This window comes from Diadema setosum, chromosome 20 (genome assembly GCF_964275005.1).
Source record: "Diadema setosum chromosome 20, eeDiaSeto1, whole genome shotgun sequence".
Lineage (NCBI taxonomy): Eukaryota > Metazoa > Echinodermata > Echinoidea > Diadematoida > Diadematidae > Diadema > Diadema setosum.
The window spans coordinates 932,273-946,312 of record NC_092704.1 but is presented as its reverse complement, the minus strand read 5'-3'; the positions used below and the strand labels follow the sequence as shown (position 1 = coordinate 946,312).

The 14,040-nt window shown below is 37.2% G+C and overlaps 1 protein-coding gene across 1 annotated transcript in view; it reads right to left on the bottom strand.

Moving 5' to 3' along the window:
* LOC140243864 (ATP-binding cassette sub-family B member 6-like) overlaps positions 1 to 14,040 on the bottom strand; it is a 28,132-nt gene that overhangs the window by 10,912 nt on the left and 3,180 nt on the right. The window contains exons 4-15 of the mRNA XM_072323537.1: positions 12,981 to 13,079; positions 12,275 to 12,377; positions 11,377 to 11,466; positions 9,563 to 9,684; positions 8,708 to 8,817; positions 6,636 to 6,701; positions 5,375 to 5,500; positions 4,526 to 4,602; positions 3,942 to 4,005; positions 1,885 to 1,970; positions 757 to 814; positions 74 to 178 (exon numbers count right to left, since the gene is read on the bottom strand). Coding sequence (XP_072179638.1) covers positions 74 to 178; positions 757 to 814; positions 1,885 to 1,970; positions 3,942 to 4,005; positions 4,526 to 4,602; positions 5,375 to 5,500; positions 6,636 to 6,701; positions 8,708 to 8,817; positions 9,563 to 9,684; positions 11,377 to 11,466; positions 12,275 to 12,377; positions 12,981 to 13,079 — 1,106 coding nt within the window. The remainder of the gene's footprint in view (positions 1 to 73; positions 179 to 756; positions 815 to 1,884; positions 1,971 to 3,941; positions 4,006 to 4,525; positions 4,603 to 5,374; positions 5,501 to 6,635; positions 6,702 to 8,707; positions 8,818 to 9,562; positions 9,685 to 11,376; positions 11,467 to 12,274; positions 12,378 to 12,980; positions 13,080 to 14,040) is intronic.

Below are 14,040 nucleotides of genomic sequence, written 5' to 3'. Positions count from 1 at the left end.
TCAGTCCATCCTCAAAGGGTTAAAACAACAGTGAGTAAAAGCAGAGGTGGTTTACTGGGAGGCAATCACACACCTTGGAGATGTCTTGGCCATCAATCTTGATGCTCCCTGCCTGGAGGTCATAGAACCTGAAGAGAAGTCGGATAATGGTGCTCTTCCCCGCCCCAGAAGGACCAACCTGTCAGAATCAAAGCAAAATATCAATATTCTGGTTAGTGAAGTGAGGATGTTAAAGTTTTAAATCAGGGCACACATTGAGATCAGCCATGCAGCTTGAAACATTTGTTTGGGGATCTAACAGCTGTGAAATGAGGGATACAAATCAAAACTAACACAGTTTTCTTGTTCACAAATATTGAAGTACACTGCATTGAGAAAGGAAGTCTGTCTCATCATAAATCATTTGGGCATTTCACTCTTTGAAACAAAAGTTTGAATGAAAGAGGAATTTCACATACTATAGGACCAATGTGAGACAAGTTTTAATTGGTTTGTAGATTGAGACACCAATTTGACATTTGAGTACCAAGTATTACAACTGTACAAGAACAGAAAGAATTCTCAGTTTCCTTCATCTGTCTTTGTCATTCTCTTCCTGGAAGATTGGAATGTCTCACAAAATATCGTGACAAATGAGCTAAAAATGAACATTTCAAGGATACACACTATACCATAAAACACACAGCATTCAACACAACATTGATGGATCAAGAAAAAGACAAAACAAAACAAAATTTAAAGCCATTTTACACTTACAATAGCAACGACCTGGCCTGGCTCCACATTGAAGGATACATTACGTAAAATGGGTTTCCTGCACAGTGCAGGGAAAACAGAAGACAAGGTGAAAATTAATGACTTTACTTGCACACAAAACTTATTACATTGGTTTAAAGTAGAAAATATAATGCATTACTACAATGATCAATTTTCATACGTACACTGTAATGTTGGAAATAAAAGTGGCAAACATTTTTTTTCTCTTATTTATACTTCATCTGTATCATTCATGCTATCTTTATTCAGAGATACACAATGTGATGTGAAGTACTTGTAATTGTGATAGTGAAGGGGAAGAATTTTATCACATATTTTTTTTTTTTTTTTTTTACACAGAACCCTGCATATTGTTGTATTCTCAGCTTTTTCTCTCTCTATTCTTGATTTCCACTGAAAACAGTTCCTAAGTTTGTACATATGTGTGTAATAACATACAAGTTTGTCCTATCACAATCATTAAATGGGAAGTTTGTACACAACAGTGTTGGTTTGTTGGTTTGTTTGTTTTTTCTTCCTCCCTGCAAGGTGTTCAGGATACTGCAAAGTGTTACATTGCTTTGCTTACTCTAGAAGGTGAAACTGTAGAGGATTTATAGCTCCTCATACTTTAGTAATGTGGACATGCCAATATACTAATAGTGCTTGCCAGTTAAACAATTAACTATAGTAAACCTTGCTTAAGTCAACCTCGGATAAGGCAAATAATCGCCTAAGTCAAAGGTCTTTTCAAGTCCTCTTCTCTTTATATTCTATCAATCTTAATCCCTGTTGAATTTTCTCTATGTTGAAGCTATTTCTTCAGTCCAAATAGATTTGACTTCTAGGCAAGGTTGACTGTATGTATGTAAAAGCACATTATGTGATAGCATTTTCATGAGAACATTTTCCGATCATTTCAGAATACAGCTTGAAATTCCGATCAAAGAATATCTTAATCATATACAAATAATTTTTTTTTTTTTTTAATACGATGATGGCAAGTTGAGAAATATCCATGTACACAATCTTAGGCTTACAATCTTAACTTGCGACTAACATTGTACACAAGAAGGTTACTAACTGATAATGGCAGTGATGAGGGTAAGACAGCTACAGGGTACTTACTGTTCGTTATAGTAGAAGCTCACATTCTTAAACTCAATTCGACCCTGACGTACAACCAAATCCCTCGCTTTGGGGTCATCTGCAATCTGGCATCAAACAAGAGAGAATTGAAAGGAAAGGTAACCTTGGACACTAAGGTATTGCCTTTGATTAGTTTTAGTCTGCTGTAACTGGTCATGCTGCGTGTACACAATGTTCCCAGTGGCCACAGCGGTCACATTTCAGGCCATCATGGACAGAACGGAATGGATGTGTGACAACGCCATGGGACAGGATGGGCAAATGTGACAGGGCGTGATTGCCGTGTCAGATTTTTAAACTGTCAAAAAATTTGCCAAGGCAGTCCCCGTGCTAATGAGAAACCTTGTAGACTGTAATAAAACATGGAGAACATAGCAAAGCGAGACAGCATATAACAGGCCGTAACAAAACTTGGAGGCGGTCCGTAGTGGGACGCAACAGAAAATATTGCATAGTCTAGCCTGACCAGACACCACAAGAATGGCCTTTGATAGCCACATATTCACCACAGCGAGGACTGGAACGAACAATACTAGAATAAGGAGGGGAAACAGGAGAGAATATCCCATCTACCAACGGCACACTACGTTTCGGGCAAACAGCCACCGCCAACATGGTGTGAATGTAGCATTTTACTATATTATATGAAACCTATAACTAGTAAAACTTGGCAAGTTTACATGTATGAAGACATTGTCATTTCACTCAGTGTACATAAGAAGTTGCTCACAGGTTCATGAAAACATGTAAATATGCTAAGGAAATGCACTTATTGTTTTTCAATGATATTTGATCTTCATCGTATTATCAATCAACATATACATGAAGATGCATCTTTTGAAATTTTTGAAGGTTTTGTGGCAGTAGAATGGTGAGTGATAGAAGGCTTAACCCATTGAGGACAGACTGATTTTGCTACAACACGCATTTCCCATAGACGCTTGCCAGTAATACACGAGACTCGTCCTCAACGGGTTAACAGTGCACCATATATTCTTTCTAGGATATGTACATTTTTGTATGTGGCCCTGACCATTCTTTCTTGGGTATGCATGTGGTCAGGGCCACATACCGGTACATACAGTTCAGCCAGCGATCAAGTTCCCCCTAGATCGCGATCACGGGCGATCAGTGATCACATACGCGATCATTGATTGTATGCAATTCGGCATACAATCAATTGATTGCAACATATCGCGTATGCGATCACTGATCGCCCGTGATCGCGATCTAGGGGGAACTTGATCGCTGGCTGAACTGTACCACAAAAAGAATACATGGTGCACTGTAAACCTTCTACCACTCAACACATCTTTTCTCTTCTGATTCCATATCCTTTAAATATCATACAGCTGTTTGGGTTATAAAATTCTAATGGCTTCCATAAAATTAAAGACTTGATAACCATTTTATGAAACATTACCATGTTTTTCAATCAGCCTTGTATAGGACATCAACAGAGACATAACATCAATGGGGTGACAAGACCTTGTACCTCAAATTTTGGTGAAAATCACTTCTTTTTTTAGATTAATTGTCAGATAATCAGTTAAGTGATATCCTGCCCACGTCCTAGTTGTATTCCATCAGAAATGAAGCCATTGTGACAAGTCAAAGGAAAGGCAATCACATTTATCATAATGCCTTGGCAGCCATGTTTTTTCATTCTCCTGAACATTTGACATATTTTACATACATGTACAAGATTTTGTCAGGCCACAAGTGATATGTGAACGTCGCATTTTGCCAAAAATGACTTGAAGACTCATATCTGCAACAATTGGTGAAGACTCAAAGCTGCAACAATACTGTTGAAGATTCTGCCGAGACTGCAACATTTTATACCATTTTTAAAGCTTGTGGCAAAAGTTATTCCACAACAATGAAAAACATATTGTTCAAAATGACCCTCACCATAAATGCAAATGACATGGACTAAAACAAATTAAGTTGTAAGAGCTAAGTCGCAATAACTTGAAGTCCCTGAAACAAAGGCATTCTTATCACTGTGAAAATAGAACTGGAACTTAACTTACATCTTTCTTCTCCTCCAATAAATCAATCATGTTCTCCATGTCTATGAAGGCTTGTTGGATCATCCTGACCAATAGAAAAAACAAACACAAACAAATATAAAAATAATGATTGAAAAATGTGCATTTCAAATAAAACAGTCTCTGTCTCTGACCTGGCCATAATGTTTAGTTGAAAACATCACAACAAAATCTCAATCATTATGAAAAACATGTCGTTATGTACTTCTCATATTTCCTCTGTACACAAATGTGAAAATGTATTTTCTTACATTAACATTAAATTTTGACAGCAGCATGTTACATGTTAGACTGAGCTTAAGTGATGCAAGAGTTTCTTCATGACACAGATACTCAGCAGATAAACGGATGGCTAGGTATATAGAGATAGATAGATAGATAAATAGATAGATAGATGGATGGATGGATGGATGGATGGATGGATGGATGGATGGATGGATGGATAGATAGATAGATAGATAGATAGATAGACGGATGGACAGATAGGTAGAGAGAGAGAGGTTGCTTGAAATCCTTTGCTCCCATGCCACTATCCAATGGCATAATTATAAAGTTTATTCACTCACCTGTAGTATGTTCCAAAGAAGTTGAGAGGGCTGTACAGCTGCATGATGTACGATGAAAAGAGCACATAATCCCCAGCCTGGTGGTAAAAAGGTTCAGAAAACAGGGAGTGAAAATAACATGTTTCTATTTTCTATTTATACACAGCTTTGTCATGAATACAAAGTGATCATAATTTTTGCATTCCCATATGAATTTGTATTAAAAAGAGATGTATGCTAGTGTTAATAAATTAACAAAACAAAACAAAACACTTCAGTCACCCTAATTATCGATACTCAAAACATATTTACAGGGAATCCCCGAGAACAATATTGCAGTGTGTCCTTTTCATCCACGATCATTTGAAAAAACCCATGACGAAGCCTAAAGATGGATCAAATTTTAGTGAGATGATTTTACCAACATATTGTAAAACCAGAAGCATTCGCTGGATGAAACTTTTGCAAATTGGAGCCACATTCAAGAACCACTAACCATGATAGAATTATAAATATACATCATGTACAAGTGATACAGGGATTTATTGAACACACACTGCTGGTCGACACGGAATAAAGAATAAAGCCAAGTGCGTAAAAAAAAGAAGAAGAAAAGAGTACTCGACACCCTAAAAGTATGCTTACTAGTTGACTTTGAGAGTGCTCAGACTGACCTGAGATGTAATGCACAATTGTGTACCTAAAAACTTTCATGTGCATTTACTTTTGTGAATCTCGGCTCCTCGTGAAACTTGCAAAAGTACATGCAAGCTAAAATTTCTGCTTTTACAGTAGTACCATGGTATGTTTGATTTGTTCTTGTGCTCGATAAGGAAGCCTGCGGAGATGGGCTGGCTATTTGCCACTTACAGTGAGTTCATGTTCTGTAACAAGGTGTGCACACAGCAAACAACCAACAAGAAGTCCTGCGTTGATCACAAGATTCTGGGCCGAGTTCAGCAGTGAGAGAGACGCCGTCGACTTCCACTCACTCACCTGTGGGCAGAAAAGACACACGGGATCTCACTTTAGTTTGGAGATGAGAATCTCACTGAACAACATCGGATGCAGAGATGATTATGTTTTCTCCATGGATTTACAATCAACCTAGGGATATGAAAAGCTGGATATTTTCATAAAGGATTTCAATCTAAAAGGGGCGGGAACAAAATCTTTAGTCTTACATATTCTGCCATTACTCCATCCCACTGATACAAAATGGGCAATTCCATTCACAAAATACTACTACATTGTATCTAGCACAGATGATGAACTCTTCATGTGCCATGGTGGAAACCCCCCTGTGTGCCACATTATTCTGAGACACGGAGGTAGTCATGCTTTGAGAAAGAATTCTGTTTTTCCGATTTGTATAACTTCTACAAAATTCTGTTAAGCTGGACATAATAGTGAGCAAAGTCAAAGAGGAATGACAAACTTTGCTTCGATATAAATTGTATGACAAATCTATTTTCAATTTTTCTTTTGAATGGCCAGCTGCTACATTACTGTAAGGGTATGACTTTTGCACATAAAACCGTGACAGAAACTTAGAATGTACGAGCAATTGTAGCTGGGAACACTGCTTGATAATCAATCACCACATTGAATGCAAGCCGTATGTGAGAGGAACAAAAGCGCAAGAAACGCTGTCATTGTACCACGGGATTAGCGATTTATCGATCGGTTTTGGCGGCTTTGTGTGTTGAGCAGAATATGCGAAGTTGGCACGCCGTCGACTGAGTCGGACGTGCAAACGTGGCACATAAAGAGTTAATAATCTCTTTTTTAGGCTTATAACATCTGGATGGACTACTTGGTATACATCATCATAATCAATGTGACCCATCTACTACATTGTATCTCAAAGCCAAAATTCTCACACTAAGCTAATTTCGAGTAGAGCTTAACGACTTGCCAATGTTTTCTGATGGAGACGTGCCAACATTTTCCCATGACTCATGTGACTGGTCACCTGACACCATGACTGGAAGATACCATTATGCCTACTAATCATTAACTAATCCATTCTCAAGGTGATTCTCCCTGGCAATGCTTCGATAAAGAATTCCACTTGATTCTTTGAAATGAAGGGCTTGCATCGCTGAAAGAGAATAGCTAATGAGTTTACCTGATAGCTCACGATTGCCTCGTTGTACATGTTGACTTCAAAGAGTTCATTGTTGTAATATTTCACCTGTGCAATATGAAAAAAAGAATATATTTTCTGTCAATGATGGATGAAGAAAAAAGCATTCAAAACAGTTGAGTTATAGATATTAGACCTTCTTTTTAGTGTAAAGAGAGACAAAAAGTATAATGAGCTCCTATTCCCAAATGCAGTTTATTTTATAGTCATAAAACACAATTACAAGACATGGCCTGTAGGAATCCCTCCAAATGGTATTTTTGGTTGTGATGTAGAATTGCATAGATTAAGTGATCACATGACACACTCATAATGACAGTGTCTAAATGAGGGAATGCTTACAAGATTAATTTTTCTCACTGTGTCCATATAACAAACTTTGCTTCTATACCCTATATACAATCTACTCAGCAGATGAATGCATTTTTGGACCACAAACATTTCTACAAACGTTTGCTGCCATTATTTACAAAATGGTTCAGCAGAGCACAAAATTTACAAAAACTTCAACACAGCAATATATTCCAGGTGACCTAACAATGCATGGTAAAAGAAAGTTTCATGTTGTCTCACAATTATGCCTGCATGCACTACAGAGTCTGGAGCTCTCTGCTTTAGTTTCCAATCTTTATCTTCATTAGAAATATTACCAGTGGTTATTAATGTTGATATTGTAATTTCAAATTAGCAAATGGCAAACTATGGGACTAGCAGCACTGAGGTAATTATTGCAAGCTGTTAGTGTATGGTGATCTACTGGTATATTGTATCCAACATATATTATGATGTTTACTTACTTACCATCATACTCCATCAAAATATGTCGTCGATACCACATTCAAAGACAAAGCACATTCAAAGTACATCAATTTGTAACAGCAATGGCCTACTCCTCTTTCACATGACCTAGAGTTGCACAGTTGTTTAGGAAACAACTTGGAATGACAGGAATTGGATGATAAATAATCTTTGAAGAGTGAAAATGAACAGTAAATGGGGCCTGGTCCCTGTTGCATAGAGAGCTGAGACCAAACATAAGAGTCCGAAAATCCAACGTAAGTCTCTGAATGCTCAATTCTAATCGGCTGATACCTGACTTGGGTTTGACTTTCCGAAGTATGTTTGATGTTTGATTACATCTATTTTTCTGCACAGATTAACCATATTCTAACTGGGCTATTTGAGACCAAGTTTTTACTGGGGGGGGGGGGGTCAATTTGACCCCCCCCCTTCAGATCTCGGCCGCCGATCGTGCAATCGCCGCAAAATTTTGCCTGAACATAGAGCCGGATGTCAACTACAAGATTACATGGTCATACAATAGAAAAATGTTGATTTCATATTTTTTAATGAATTAATTATGCAAATTAATGCATGAAATCATATTTTCACCTATAACTCCATAAAAAAGACTGAAGGATTGTTAAATTTTTGTGTCAGAGTTCCTCAAGACACATCAAACAATTTTCTTGTAAAAAAATGGCGCAAACAAAATCATTTTCTTTTGTTTTTTATTGTTTTGTTAATTTCTTATGTATTCTATTGTTTTTTCGATCTTTTGCTTTCTAATGTTTTTTTTCCAAAATTTGTTGGAGGCACTTTTTCAAGCTTATCTGCATTAGAATTGATTTATTTCAATGGTTAAAAGTTGAAATAATCTAATTTATATCAGTTAAACAAAAAAACACAGTTTGCATTGGATTTGCACATGAAATCATGAATTCGAGCGGTTTTCGGGTTGACATGCATATGCAAAACATTGCATAACTTCAGAACGGTGTACCCGGACGTCGCAAATTTGGTCTCAAAATATGCGGGAGACTTTAATGAAAAAAGTCATGAAACGACGCGGCAAAATATTTACGCGTTGCGGAATCGTGGCGCGAAACGTCGAGGGGCGGGGGTCAATTTGACCACCCCCCCCCCCCCCCCCCCAGTTAGAATAGGGTTAACTCACTGGAAGCAAGGAATGATCATTCCTACAGACTGACTATTTTGCTAGTAGAGTTCCAATAAGGAAAGTATTAATGATAAACAGTAAATTGAGGACTCACAGTTTCAAAGTTTAGGAGTGAATCCACCGCCTTCTGTTTCATCTTATTGTCCTTCAGATTCATCTCTCGGCGAAATTTGGTCCTCCATTCCGTCACAGCAACAGTGGCAACTGTAACAGAAACCATGATATTTATCTTATCATATTTCAATGGAATGATCATACTATACACAATAGTGCAATGCATGATAGAAATCATGAAGTTGAATGGAAATACGCATGATTATGCAGCTCCTTTAGACAATGACAATGTATTGCAGCCTTGGATCAATGCTTGAAGGGAATAAATATATAACTGACAGATGCCTTGCAGAACTGACAGGATCAACTCTATAAGTACTAGCAACCTATTTGGATACAATGCCAGTGGTATTCTACAAGCGCCAAGATTCCCGAAATTAAACTGCACACATAAGGTCTTGTCTACACTATATGCATTGAATGCCAGTGGCGATTCCCAAAAATTTCATGCCACGATTAAGGTCGTCGGCTCTAATTCACGAAAATTTCATGCCGTGAATATATCATTTTTTACAGTATACATGATGTGCAACAATATTTACAGGTGCACATGTGTATCTGTGACTGGGAGTATGTTCATAGATGTCTCTTCATATTAGTGGATCAATTTTAATAGGTATAAAATACTTTGATTTGAGATGTTAAGTACTGCTCTTTCTTTCATTAATCTTATGACTATATATACCAACAAAAAGATATGACTGTGATGGATTTCAGCCTCTATGCCACCATTTTGCAGTTGTAATCAATGGGCCGTCTGAATTATTGTATTCATGTACAACAGATAGCTCTTAATCTGTGCAGAGATGCTGTGAATACATTCATTAGTACTTACAGATGTAGAAAGCCATGGCGACGAAGACAATGAGACCAAACCAAGCATTGAAAGCTGTGATGAAGTATACCACAGCGATGGTGATGTCAGCTATGGTGGGCAGGATGTTGAAGACGATGTAACTAGGCAACGGAAAAAATAAAAACCACAGATAACATCTCCGAAGTCGTCATTGTCATAGACATAGACACAAACAAAATATGCAGACAAAGCATTCTTATTTCACAAGTGCCATCGGTGTCATATACTGTATACGCCGAATATTTCGCGAGGTTTTTATTTTCGCGAATTTCGCGAGTCTGTTGCTATTCGCGAAATTAAAAATGCGCAAAAATATTGACTCTGATCCCGATGTGGATGTGACGTACGCGTGTACATTTCTCTGGTCAGTGCAGGACTCCACAATCGCGAATTTAACCACTCGCGAAATTGTTGGGAATTCCCGATTCGCGAAAATTTAGACTCGCGAAATATATGGCGTATACAGTACATGGGTGAGACAGTACTTGCAGAAAAAATATCTGGAAAAATCTGAAACTTAATGGAAAAAATTCCAGCTGATTGACAAATTGCCCTACATTGACATAAACAAGCACTATTTAATAAAATTGATCAGTGTTTTCATGGACGTACATACTCGAGAAGGATTCGAACCACCGAGCTTCTGCCCAACAGCAAGTGTTGGTTCTAATCCTTATAGCATGCAGCGGGTACTGCATAATTCAAATTCATTAAATTCTTCCGTCGAGATGTTTTCATTGCAACATTGGGGCAATTTGTCAATCAGTTGTAGTGAAAACATCTCGACAGAAGAATTTCATGAATTTGATTACTGGAAAAGAGTCAGAAGTACATCAAACTGTGAAAATTTCAATGCATCTGAATTGCTAAAAGTCTGAAAAGTGGGTTTGAGGCATTTATTCCTGCAAACATTCTGCTCTCTATTAAGTTAAAGGGACTGTACAGTACTGGTTGAGGTGGGAATTCATGTTTTGAACATTTCTAAGTGAGATAATGAGAAACCTCTTATGAAATATGAAAGAGCATGTAATTTTAAGAAGGATTCAACATTTATTTGATGAAAATTGGTTTTCAAATGGCTGAGATATCCAAAAAAGTGATAATAATAAAAGACGACAGGCCACGCCTTTTATTACGATCTCTTTGTTTCACCTTGTTTTTGGATATCTCAGCTATTTCAAAACTGATTTTCATCAAATAAACTTTTGATACCCCTTAGAATTGCATGCTCTTTGACATCTTATAGAGTGGTTTCTGAATATCTCGCAAAACGTTCAAAGCTAAATCCTCACCTCAACCAGAACTGTACATACCCTTTAACAACCTGATGATAGCATATTGAAAAAATGTTGGGTCGATTGAATTGATTTCCACTTGCCTTTCACAGGGGTACATTTAAAAGCCATGACCAGCACAAGCCTGCTAGAATAGAATTGCCCATCAGCAAATATATTACACTAAAGCTCACACTCCAGCCAAGATTCTTCAGCAGTGTGTGTGCTTACATGGATATCAGAGATAAAACCGGGCTAAGTAATATCTTTGGTTTACATTTATAGTGCTAAGTACATATTTCAGCTACAGTGCACTCCCGTTATAACAAACACGGTTATAACGAAAATTTGGTTACAATAAAGTAAAAATTCAGACCGCAACGTTATCCACTCTATGTATTTCTATTGTTTATTTGTTCGGTCATAACAAAATTTGGATATGACGAAAGAAAATTGTCAGTCCTGAGGACTTTGTTATAATGGGAGTCCACTGTACTGTATTTCCGTGCTTTGCCTCACCTAAGTAAACTGTTGATGCTAGTCGTTCCTCTGTCCATCATACGCAGAACCTCGCCAGTCTTTCGGTTCAGATGCCATCTCAAGGAAAGACTACGGTGGAAAAAAAAAAAGAGGAATAACAGCACAACTATCACTCAAAACCAATATAAGGAAAAAAAAAAACTTTAATCATATGCCCAGAAACCTTCTTCACCTGACGGTTCTTTCAAGACTGAAATATTCAAAGTTGTGCCACTAAACTTGTACACTGCAAACAAAAGCAAAGGATAATATATATAGATAGTATTCAGCACCTGTGTCTATGTTATCCACTGGCTGACAAATGAATCACTTTCATATACCAGCATGTAAATATACCAAAATAATTATCTACACATCAAAACTCAAAATTTTCCTATATTAGGTGCATTTCTCTTCTTTCAAGACAGAGTGGGTATGTGGGAATGATTTACTGTAAAATCAGAAGTGTTCATGTGCATATTGATTTCGCGAATTTTGCAAAAGCCTAGATTCGCGAAATTAAAATTCACAAGAAAGTTCTTGTCTAAACTACATTGCATTGGATGCCAGTGGCAATTCATGAAAATTTCGTGCCCCCCAAAAAAGGCAGCTGGCTCCAATTCATGAAAAATTTCATGCAGGGAATAATTTTCCAACTTAAATTTGATTAGCAATTTCAGCTGATGAATAATATTTTAAATGGTATTCTGTACACTTGTATGGAAGAAAACTGCTTCACAAAAGTTAGTTTGTGTAGCAGTAGTATAAAAATGTGTATAGCGAACTGCGATGCGATACCAGGAAAATTATTCCCTGTCATGTCATGAATATTTCTTGCTTTACAGTATTTTCTAGAAGAAGGCTCTGCTCCGTTTTCAGACCATCTTCACATGCTTACTTGTGGAGGTGTTCAAATAGCCGCACCATAATACCCTTGGTAGTGAACTGCTGGACTCGTATCCACAGCAACGATCGCATGTTGCTGAGGAGACCCAGGCTCCCTGTGATATATGACAGACATTTGCAAAAACATCGAATCATCAATTCTAACAAACGCATTATTTCCATATATGTGCACACGTATCTATATATACTTTTTTTTTTCTCCTTCAAAATACTTCAACTGAACAAATGATTCAGATTTGTCAAAGACAAATTTTCCGGGCACTAGAAATGTCAAAAAACATTTCACGTAAAAGATCCTGCAACTAAGATTCTAGGTTCTGCTTTTACAAAAAGAAACCGTGAACATTTGATTTAAAATCTTGAAGACGCAATTCACTTTTATCAATCAAGTAAATGGTAAAATTAATATTCATGAATTATTTACTTAGTTATGATTTAGACTAGAAACTTGCAAAGAAGAAACATAATTCAACAACTGATTTCACTATCAATAATAATCAAACCAGTCCGTACAGAAATCAGGACAAAAATGGTCATTTTGGCCTTCCTAGTAAATCTTTTGAAATTTATTATGTTTGCTCATCCACATGAACAAGCATTACAAAGAATCTTTTTAATCAAGCAAATACAATATGTTAAGCCAGTCTCTCTTGTCTTCAATGACTTGATGAGGAAACTTAGTTTGAGTGAAATCTTACCAAAACCTCCACCCTGCAGAAGTTTGCAGGCAACATAGTATAAGATGAAGTTCAGGGGCATTTTTGGCATTCCAGGACCGGTTGCAGACAACGCATCAACTGAAATATGAGAGGAATTCAGAGAAACACTAGGCCAATGTTGCATTTGACAGAGGGGAAGAGATTACTATAGTCACAAGGTAACATTATCCTGGGAATTCGGGTACACTTATGGCTCTCTTGTCTATGTTTAGTCAGCTTATATCACAGAACAGATCCAGAGAATTTTCAATGTCATTTGTTGAGAGCTCTGTGTTAATTTTTTCTGGCGCGTGTTGCCTTACTGACGATAGTCACTGTAAACATGCTATCACCCACTTGTAGCAAGAGTTTGTGCACTTAACGGCAAGAGATGGCTTTTAGGTAACTAACCAGGCAGCCGGTAAACTTTGAACTGAAAATCACACGTACATTGAGCCACAGCACAGCACATCAGCACAAGGGCCTTTAGACATGTGAATTACATCTGTATGACTGTATCTTACAATACTGATGAAAGACACATCTCCACATCTATCCTACTGAATGATAAATACGTCAGTCCCTATTCTCTTCCAAGGATTGAATAATTGCTCGCCATGCCTATCTCCTATCCATGCATCGGCAATGCTGAAAGATTTCTTTTTAGTTTAATAACAAAAAGCACAAAACAACTGACTAGTATTTCTTCTCATGAATTAAAAATCTATCATAGTGTTGGGTTTAATTTGAAGAGTAGACGGGCATACTGTCTAAGGGAATTCCACATAATTTGTACAACTCCTTCAACTGCAAGAGACTAAACACTTCCAGATTGGTTCCTAGAGTAAAAATAGTGGAGGCAAAGCCTTTTCATCACATTACAATTTGTCTAGTGCAAAATTATGGAACATTGCAATGGGCAAATAAATTAGACAAATCTATTTATTCAAATACATCAGAAGTGATGAAATTATACAGAAATGAATTCATATATTTTCATTTTGAGAAAGAGAGAGCTTTGCTAATGGGGTAGATTACTTCTACCACAAACTGATGGATC